A 10,692-nucleotide genomic window follows, 5' to 3' on the forward strand; every position below is an offset into this window, starting at 1 on the left:
GTGAACAAAAACATTTCAGAATGTTTGTGGATTAAAATAAATGCAACTATATTTAATATTGTCATTGTGAAACATTTCCCATGGTTGGCAGTACTTCTGTACCAACACAAAGCAAGTCCACAGGGTGCCAACTTCAACCCCCAGTGTCTGGAAATGGGTCAGTCTGTCAACTCCAAACTGAAATTAGAGCACTGACCTCCATGGGCAAAGTGACCAGACCCCGAGGGGAGACACAGAATGGAGCAGCTCTGCAGCACAGGCTGCTCCCCAGTCCCAATGAAATAAAAACCTTCCCGAAGCAGCTCATTCGGGGAGAATGTTCTCCTTCTCGGGAGGCTCAACAATCCTCAGGCAGCAATCTGCAAACTCCACAAACAAGGGCTCCTGCATGAACTTTCTCATGAGGGAGCTTTTGTCTTCGGCCTGGTCGATGGTGAGGAGCAGCTGCCGGAGGTGTGGGTTCAGCAGCAAATCCCTCAGTTCTTCTGACTCTCCTTTATGAAGAAAAAAAGATATGCAGTTCTGATCTCATGCAGTTACAAATGAACTGAAGACCTCCATTATTTTGCAAATACACTTTCAAAGAGACTGGCCAAAGACCAAGTATCTGGTATTTAACCCTTTGAGGCCCTGCACTGAGCAGCTCCACACAGAACTCTGGGAACTGGCCGTGTCTCCGCCCGCCGTGTTGCAGCCCCTCCACCCTTAAACCCGTGTTCCAAAACTCACCTAAAAGCTTGAGTTTCTGCAGCGGGACGCGGTCCTGCTCGTCCTCCTCTCCCAGGATGTCGTCCACGGACCAGGGGCCATGTGCGGGACCCGGCGGGGCTGCGGGCGGGCCCTGCTCCCGCTCCTGGGCCCGCTCCCGGCTGGATCGCGGCGCGCAGCGCTCTGCGGGCACACCCGCGTCAGACCCACCCGCGTCAGACCCACCCGCGTCAGACCCACCCGCGTCAGCGCCGGGCCCCGACCCGCCTCCCCCGGCCCCTCCGGCCCGGCCCCGACCCACCTCCCCCCGGCCCCGGCCCACCTCCCCCCGGGCCCCCCGGCCCCGTACTCACCGCGGTGGGTCCGGCAGCACCGCACGGAGCAGCTGCGGAGAGATACGAGTCACACGGGCGGGGCGGCCCCGCACCGAGGCCTCCACCGACCGCAGCCCCAAACCGGGCCCGGGGCTCACTATGGGGCAGGACAGCCCGGACAGCGGGCCCGGTCCCGGTCCCCATCCCTGTCCTGGGGTCACTGTGCGGCAGGACAGCCCGGACAGCGGTACCGGACCCTGCCACGCTCCTCGCACTCCCACAGCCGGTCCCAAGGCTCACTATGCGGCAGAACAGCCCGGAGAGCGGAACCGGACCCTGCCACGCTCCCGCACTCCCCGCTCTCCCACAGCCCTGGCCCCGCTCCCCGCACTCCCACAGCCCTGCCCCGCTCCCCGCTCTCCCACAGCCCTGGCCCCGCTCCCCGCACTCCCACAGCCCTGCCCCGCTCCCCGCACTCCCACAGCCCTGTCCCCCGCTCCCCGCACTCCCGCAGCCCCGCTCCAAGGCTCACTATGCGGCAGAACAGCCCGGACAGCGGTACCGGGCCCGCTCCTGCTCCCCGCACTCCCCACACGCCGCCGGTGCCCGCATGGCCGCGCACGCGCACGCGCCGCCGAGCGCCTCCAACCAGGATCGCTAATCCAGCGCCGAGCGGCGCGCGGGGCCGAGCGGGCACCGGAGAGAGAGCTATTGATATACAGATATAGATTATATAGGTATAGATTATATAGGTATAGGTTACATAGATATATAGATATAGATTATAGAGGTATAGATATATAGATATAGATGAGACAGAGAGAGAGAGGCATAGATGGTATAAATATATAGATATATATACATTATATATAGATATAGATTATATAGACATATAGATGATATAAATACATAGATACAGATGATACATAGATTATATAGGTATATATATAGATTATATATATAAATATATATTATAGGAATATATATTATAGATATATAGAGTATATAGATGATATTATAGATATAGATTGTAATCATCATCGATAGATATATAGATTATATAAATACGTAGATATATGATATATAGATATATAAATTATATAAATATATATATTATATAGATATATAGAGATATCAATACATAGAAATAGATGATACAGGTATATAGAGACATAGAGATCTAGAGAGAGATACCTATAGATCTATATTAGAGAGGTCATAGATATATTTAGAGATATATTTATGGATATACAGAGAAATGTATCTACAAATATATAGAGAGATGTAGCCTGAACGGAAAAAATGGAGACAAAAACTTACCTTGCCTGAGTTACATTATCCCTTTAAATAATTCATTTTAATTCTGTGTCACTTAGTGCCATCCATTTCCTTAAATGTCTGATTTTAGTTCAGACAAAAGAAATTCCCCCAGAGTTCTTCAAAGTGAAGCAGCACAGGAGAGGGGCTTGACAGCAGCAAAGGAAACCACTGAGCACCAGGTTTGTTAATGGGATGGCACGTCCTGTCTCTCACATTAGTGGGTGAACCCCTTTCTTACCCAAAGTGTGGCTTTTCTCACACCTGCTCAGCGTCAGAGATTTTCCCTTAGTTCAGTTAAACCTTTTGAAGTGGGGAAAGAACAACAACAAAGTCAAGAAACTGGAAATAAATCCCCCAAAAGTCCAACCAGTGCAGGAAAGGCTGACTTGGGTCGGTTGTGCCTGTGATGAATGTGAGAACATCATCACCCTGTGGATTCTTGGTACAATTTATTGATGTACATTGATGAAATGCCAAAGGGCAGCAGCTGAGCACACTTTGCAAGCAGCAAGATGAGCTGTTGTCACCACATCTGTTAAAACCAGGCTTGTGGTTCAGGCAAGATTAAAAAAAACTGGCTTAGTTCAGGCAAGAGATCAGAAATTTAAACACTAAGATTCTTCTAGAAAATATCCCTGTGTAACTACAAATAAACATCCCTGTCCAATGGGTCCTGATAAAACTATATGTACTAAATAAATATTCAGTAGCCAACTTTTTTTGAGAGAGAGAGGGGTTAAGACCTTTTTCTTTTACAAAATACTCAGTCTTGACATTTTTATTTTGTTTTGTACAGTTCTGATCCTGAAGAATCCAGCTGAGGTTTTCCCCCAGAACTGCACAAATTTCACAAGCCATGGACTGTGCCTCTATAAGCAGAAATATGAGAGGTGTAGCCACAAATGTCTCACAAAAACGTGGAATCCACTGTTAAAATCACAGCAGGAAAACAGGGCTGAGTGCCACGTTAATACAGATCCATCCAATAATCAAAGAGCCAATTTGACTGACTGTAAATGACAAAGTAAAATGCCAATTTCCCCCAAACTACTGAGAATTTTCCAGCCATTTCCCTGCCTCCAAAGCCCTACAAACCACACGACAGGGCTGTGAGTCTCAGCAGCAAAGCCAGGGCAGCAGCAGCCAATTCCCAAGCACAAAGTAAACAGGGCTAATGGAGCTATTTTTATCTCCAAGGAAAACAGCTCCCCTGTTCCCATGTGAGGGCAAGCCAAGCCAGGGGCACACACGGCACTGCTTCCCCAGGAGAGCTGCAGAGCAGCAGTTACTGCTGAAGGCTCTGAGGGCCACAAAGCTCCAGTTCTACATTCCCAGCTGCCCAGGCTGGTTTCTGCACCCCAGCACCTCCCTCACTGGGTGCTGGAGCACCCAAGCACAGGCAGGAATGGAACCACAGGATCACTAAGGTTGGAAAAGACCTCTAAGATTATCCTGTCCAACCATCAACACAGCACCACCACTAAGCCACATCCCCAGGTAGACCTCTAAGATCATTCATGTCCAACCATCAACACAGCACCACCACTAAGCCACATCCCCAAAGTGCCACATCCACACGTTTTTTTGACTCCCTCCGAATCTGGTGCAATTCCAGAGCCCTCCTTGGCCCCACTGGCCATGTCAGGCACCCCAACAAGGCCAGTCCCACCTAGATGTTCTCGATGGTGCAGGCTCGGACACGGTTGATGGAGAGGCATTTCAGAGCCTTGAGCTTGGCCCCCAGAGTTTTGAGTTTGAGGGTGTAGATGATGGGGTTTCCCAGGCAGTTGATGGTGATCAGCATGGCCGTGCAGTTCCGGAAAATGTAGACGCCCGGGTAGAGGTCGATGTGGCACCGCTGGTTGGTGGCATCGAATATGACCCCGGCAAAGAAAGGGGCGTAGGAGATCAGTGCCAGCAGCCAAATGAAGATGCTGGTTCTGGCCACTTGGATTTCAGCTGATTTGTAGGTGCCGGTGGCTTGTCCACACGCCTTCATCCTCAGCTTCCTCTTCCTCAGGATGATGATGATTCTAAGGTAAGTGAACAGAGGTATGATGAAGGCCACCACGAAGTTGGGGATGGCGATGAAGATGAGGTAGTGGACACAGAACGGGCTGTAGAGGACTGAGACACTCTTCTCTGTGTGCAAGCAGTTCCACCCCATCAATGGCAAGCAGCCCAGAAAGAAAGCAAGGACCCAGTTGATGAAAACCACAGCTATGGAATGGTTTCTGGCCACCCTGAACCTTGTCCTCATGCTCTCGGCCACAGCCAGGTACCGTTCGACGCCGATGCTCACCAGGTTGTAGATGGTGGATAGAATGGACGTTGTGTACAAGGCGTACGGTGCCAGCATGTCCTTGGATCCAAAGATCGTGATGTCAGGGTTGGTGATGAACAGCATGGAAATCCAAAAGCCAGAGAAGCTGGTGAAGAGATCAGAAACAGCCAAATTGCAGAAGAGAATGGAGATGGGCTTGTGCAGGTCCTTCGTGGCCAGGCGGGTGAAGATGACGGTGCAGTTGAAGATCACGGATGCCACGTTGATGGTCAGCTGAGGGATGCCCAGGGCAAGGACCAAATAACGACTCCAGATGTTTGTGTGATTAGCTGAGCAGTTTGGGAATCCACTCATTGTGGAAAATCCTTCTTTCAGCCTTTAAGGAGGTGGACTTTACTCATCCCATGCTCCTTCAGAGACCACACCACACAGGAGCTGCTGCCACCTCGTTCTCCAGGTGCAGAATGAATCCCGACTCGCAGCTTCTGTTGCCACGTCATCATCGTGACAGTGGATTAAACTTTAACCACGTGTGTTTTTAAATATTTGGGTTACTCAATTGGCATCACCAATTACCGTGGAGTTGCCAGGACAGCCAAACCTGGAAAACACATTTGCTACCACACAGATGAGGTGCTGAGAACAACCTTTGTCAGGACCTGGCCAGAGCTTGAGAAGATGAATGATCATGTCAGTAGCTTTAAATGTTTTAAGGGTATTCTAAAATGGAATGAATGTGAATTCTGCTTTAACTCACAAATAAATTAGAACAAAAAGGGTTAGAGAATCAGGAAACAGAATTCTGTGGGCTTGGAGGGTCAGGTGTGTGACTGATGGAGCTGAAATAAGAACATCAGTGTTGTGTCACCAACCTGGACCCCAACTCTTGCCCAAGCAGTTTGGAAAATGCCATTTTTCCACCTGAATTTTTTGATGAGAATGTAGCTAAACAACAGACATCAGTAATCATGCCTATGTTAGAGGATATTTTGTATTTATTTAATGTGTGACTCTCACATTAATAAACCAACATCAGTATCATTATATCTTTTCTTTCTCTATGTTTTTAAAGGCAAATTATTTTTGAGAATTAGGTTTGGGGATAAAACTCTCGGGACACACACGCCATGCTCTCAGCAGAGGGCAGTGCTGGAACAAAATACAGAGTTCAGTGGGAACAGGGAGATTTCAAACAGCAGAGCAAATCAGGTGGGCAGGACAACAGACCCGGGAAAGCCATGCTATGTCCGAATTTATTCTGATTTAATTCACTTTTCTCTGTTATCATAACAAAGGATTCATTTCCATTAGCAACCATTTTATACCATGGTATTACCAAGTTGCTGAGCTGAATTTATGGGCTTTCCACATTCAGCACTGACATCTGATCATGGCAGCAGCAACTCCAGCTCCAGAGCTGGGAATCTGTGAGCTCGGAAAGCTCTGCCAAATCCACAACATGAGAAATTCCAGCTAAAATGTTGAGCTTAAAAAGGAAAATCCTGGAGCTTCTTTCTTTCTTTCCTGTGGAAGTGCATGAAAGTGTGGCCAGTTTAGTGTGCAATTAGTGGTACACAATTATTATGTGCTAGAAATACTTTATGCAGTAATGGGTATTTCAGGGGGGGTCCCATAGAAATGCAAAGAATAAAGACACAAGGGCTGAGAATTGATTCTTCAGGGTGTCTTCACATGCTGCAAAATATTCTTCTCCTGCTGTCCCAGATAAACCCCCCTTTGTGCCCACTCAGCAGCCCTGACAGCCACACCTCTGGTGTGAGGTTGCTGCCGAACAAGGGCTCCACTATTTCTGTCACCTCCTCAGTGCCAACACCTCGAGTCAGCAAATCCTTTTAATGATCTGAAACGCTCGAGATATTCCTGAAAATGCTACTTGAAATTGGGCTAATTTGGAAATTTGGTGTTCAAGCACCGAGCGCTCAACAAAATGAGATGGGAGTGTAATTGAAATAATATCAAGTAGTATAAACAGCTCTTCTCAAAACCTTTGTAATCTTGTTTCCCTAATGGAATTACATAAAAATTAGCATAATGTTGCTAGATTAAAGGAGACAATATTAGTGTGGAAGCTGCTTCTTTAGTGGGCTTTAATACATAGAAACCCTCAGATTTGGGTGCTCCAACCCTCTGTGATGTAGTTGGAGCTCTCAAATCCAGATGAAAACTACTTTGAATGGAAAACACAGAGCCAGAGCTGCTCCACAGCCAAACCTCTGCGTGTCACAACCCCAACTCAAGGGTATTTTTCTACTCCAACATTCCAGGAACTGTGTGATTTTGCTTTGGACTCACCCTCACTATACAGCTGTGAGGAAACAGTGTTATCTACCCCCTATAAATGGGAAAAGAACAATCATATTATTTGTTTAAGATCATGCAGAAGTCCAGGGAACTTAATCTAATCTCCAGTGTCTCAGGCTGGCACCTCAAACACTGGTTGTACCTTGCTGTTGGCAGCCTTTGATTTATATTTATCTGGAGTTCACCTTCTACAACATTTTAGTTCTAGAATTGTTTTTATTTTAGTTCTATGATTGGTTTTATGTTTATTTATCCAAATATCCAAATCGGTATTGTTCTGATATATGTCATGTGTGAGAAATGGCCTTATTTTGTAGAGAATCTCAAAGTTCAATAACAATTACCTGATGATTGTGCCTGTGGAGAAGAAAATAATCACTGAACACGAAGAGACTGAGGGAGAGGCAGGAGAAGCTTCAGGCTGAATGTTTAATGGTGATTCAAGTGGCTGTTGTGGCAAATCCATCTTTACCCACCTGAGCCCCAGCTGGAGCTCTCAGCCCTCAGTGGGATTCACAAGGGCTCAGGGCAGCAGCCCCCAGCTGGGATATTCCCAATTTGATTCCAAACCAGGGAATTCAGCCCAGGAGCCGAGTCCCAGCTCTGCTCAGTAACCCTTGGACATCCCACATTCTGCCTTAGGGTGGGGAGAGCAGCTCTGGTGCCTTTGTGCTGACAATACACTGAGGAACTGGAGATATGCCTGAACCTACAGGAGAAGAAGCTGCGTCCACGTGATGGAGATAAGAATCCCACAGCACAGGGAGTAGGAGAGTTGGAGCACAAGCTGCAGGTGGTTTGGTGTCACCTGCACAGTCCCCTTCCCACATTATACCCACGGGAAAAACCAGGCACTGAAGGGATGAGGGATTTTACTGTCCTGCTTTCTTTCCTGGCACATTCTCCCTGAACTCACAGTCCTACTCACACTCCTGACACACCAGACCTTGCTGGGTGGGAAATGCAGTGGTTCAGCTTTCTCCCAGTTGTCCCTGCACTCCAGCTCTGTGCTTGCCCCACCTCAGCCACAAACCAGCCAGTGCCACACAGCCCAGCTGGGCACCAGGGCAGTCATTCCATGAACCCAGGGCTCGCTGCCATGACCTTCAGGGATGCCAGAACATCCACCTGCGCTCTCTCTCAAAGGACATCATGATGCCTGCAAAGAAGAAACAGTCACGAAAGGGAGTAGTACAAGTAAGGAGCCTATTTATCCAATTTATGTTTCAATTAATGCAGATTAAAGTCTTCCTTTTTGGAGAGGAAGACACAAATGGGATGTATGATCTCCATCCAAGATTCTGCTGGGATGTTTTGAAAAGAGAGCTCTAGTCCTCCCCCACCCACTCTCTTTGAGGAATTTTTGCCTCACAGATTTGAAGTTATCCAAGATCCCAGCACAGAAAGTGAAGATGATCATCAGACTTGAAGTCCCCCAGTGCTGTTCAGCATCATGTTACCCACAAGCCACAAAATATTGGCAAGGATGGGTTGTTGCAAGGACAACCCCCCCAAACCAGACCCTTTCCTTGGTTATGCAGAGCCAGAATAACCCTCTGAGATCACAGAACTGGTGTTTTCACCTTTGGGGAACTTGAATTGTGCTGTCTAAAAGGAAAAAAACCCAGCAATAAATACCTAAAACCAGGTGTATGGCAAACAAAACCTTCCACTGATAACTGAGACGTGAAGAAGCCAGAAAACCTCTTATCCCTGCTCCTGAGCATTCCATGGAAACGACCTTGTGCTTGTTCCCAACAGAGCAGGCTCAGGGGGAATCGGAGCCAGCCCACCTTTCACGTGGTAGATGAAGACTTTGATGTTTCTTACTCACCAAGAGCTCTGAAATTCCAGATTTCCTGTTCAGTGATGTGGGAACTCTAATGAAAAAAATGACAACACACAAGTAAATGAAGAGCACTCCGTGTGTTTTCTCATGCTGGAGGGTGTGGTTCCCAACCACCATTGCTATCCATGAATCTCATCTGTGTTTTAACTCTCTTGGAAGTATTTCCCTCTCCCATTGCAGAGGCAATTCCTCCTGGGTCAGTTATGACCAGGGTTTGGACCCAAGCCAGTCTGACCCTCACAACCCTTAGATCTTCCTTCTAAGAGCAACAGCTCAGCCTCCAGCCCAAAAGAGCTGGACTTTTGGACTCTGATGCCTTTGTGCCAGGGATCCAGCCCTCACCCCTTCTGCTGGGACACAGGGGATGCAGCCACATCAGGACCCACATCTAAAGGTTTGGGACAGCTCTGACCTCCCTTCCCCCAGCACAGACAGGATCACTTGGCTCAGACACATGAAAGCCTCATTAGCCATCACATCACCCCTGAACTTCCCATGAAGTCCTTGATGGCAGCAGGATAATGTCAGACATTTCCACAATCTTTGTTGCTTTGGCTCTCAAGCCACAAAATACGTGGAGTTTTCACTGGTTTTGATGTTCCCACCTGTCCTTACCTACCCTGTAGCTGTGGACACAGTGCAGTTATTCCAGCAGGAAAACCCAGCCTGGAGTTCAGTGATGTGCTGTCCCCTCCCTGCTTAACTTTGTCTCTCACCTCCCCTGACCAAGATCCTCACATGTCTTTGGGTTCAATGTCCAAAGGCATTTATGTAAAACCCACCCACAGTGCAACTCCTTTTGAACCCATCCCAAGGTGAAACAATGCCATGGAGAAGTGACAACCAAGCACCTGCCAGGTGAGTTTCTTTAGGAAAAAGATAAGGGGATCAAATGTTGTCTGCCCTGCTGATTTAGATTACAGGCTTTATAAGGAAAGGGGACATCTTTCCCTGAGTGTGCCTTCACTTTCTAGCACAATTAAAAGCTTAGTTAGCAAGGCTGCAGTGCAATTTATTATAACTTTAATAGTGACAGGCTGGAAGGTTTAGAAAGGACAAAATTAAGGAAGGAGAGGGAGAGGAGAGGGAGAGGAGAGGGAGAGGAGAGGGAGAGGAGAGGGAGAGGAGAGGGAGAGGAGAGGGAGAGGAGAGGGAGAGGAGAGGGAGAGGAGAGGGAGAGGAGAGGGAGAGGAGAGGGAGAGGAGAGGGAGAGGAGAGGGAGAGGAGAGGGAGAGGAGAGGGAGAGGAGAGGGAGAGGAGAGGGAGAGGAGAGGGAGAGGAGAGGGAGAGGAGAGGGAGAGGAGAGGGAGAGGAGAGGGAGAGGAGAGGGAGAGGAGAGGGAGAGGAGAGGGAGAGGAGAGGGAGAGGAGAGGGAGAGGAGAGGGAGAGGAGAGGGAGAGGAGAGGGAGAGGAGAGGGAGAGGAGAGGGAGAGGAGAGGGAGAGGAGAGGGAGAGGAGAGGGAGAGGAGAGGGAGAGGAGAGGGAGAGGAGAGGGAGAGGAGAGGGAGAGGAGAGGGAGAGGAGAGGGAGAAAAAAGAAAGAAGAAGAAAAAAGAACAAACCAAGAATCTTGATCTTCAAGATCAAGATTTCTAACCCTCAGTCCTGAGCAGGTTTTTAGCTTTCAGAGAATTAAACGGAAATAGAGTGGGAAAAGTCCATCAATATTGGTTCGGATCCCCAGTGAGGACCATCCCCAGGAAAGAGAAAAGCCAAGAGTGAAGTGTCTCAAGGACAGCCTGGAAGGTTTGACAGCTCCTGACCCCTCCCTGCGGCTCTACGTGCTCGGAGCGCACCTTGCCCCGGGAGCTCCGCCGGGACCGCGCTAGGAAGTTAAAAAATGCCACTAATTCCCTTATTGTTCCCGTCACTGCAGCAACTATTTATCTTATCACC

General features: G+C 48.4%; 2 protein-coding genes across 2 annotated transcripts; both read right to left on the reverse strand.

The window, feature by feature from the left end:
- Window positions 1-7: 7 nt before the first annotated feature.
- ZNHIT3 (zinc finger HIT-type containing 3) lies at window positions 8-1,645 on the reverse strand. Its single transcript, XM_071574782.1, has 4 exons — window positions 1,555-1,645; window positions 1,062-1,093; window positions 730-891; window positions 8-494 (listed from the first exon to the last, which is right to left on the reverse strand). The coding sequence occupies exons 1-4, from the start codon at window positions 1,632-1,634 to the stop codon at window positions 304-306; spliced, it is 465 nt and encodes a 154-aa protein (XP_071430883.1). The 5' UTR covers window positions 1,635-1,645; the 3' UTR covers window positions 8-303.
- A 1,916-nt stretch (window positions 1,646-3,561) lies between these two features.
- Window positions 3,562-5,060, reverse strand: LOC139681616 (lysophosphatidic acid receptor 1-B-like). The gene has a single exon (XM_071575120.1). It carries the CDS (start codon window positions 4,978-4,980, stop codon window positions 4,012-4,014), a length of 969 nt encoding a protein of 322 aa, XP_071431221.1. The 5' UTR covers window positions 4,981-5,060; the 3' UTR covers window positions 3,562-4,011.
- Window positions 5,061-10,692: the final 5,632 nt, after the last annotated feature.

Source organism: Pithys albifrons, chromosome 21 (assembly GCF_047495875.1).
Source record: "Pithys albifrons albifrons isolate INPA30051 chromosome 21, PitAlb_v1, whole genome shotgun sequence".
Lineage (NCBI taxonomy): Eukaryota > Metazoa > Chordata > Aves > Passeriformes > Thamnophilidae > Pithys > Pithys albifrons.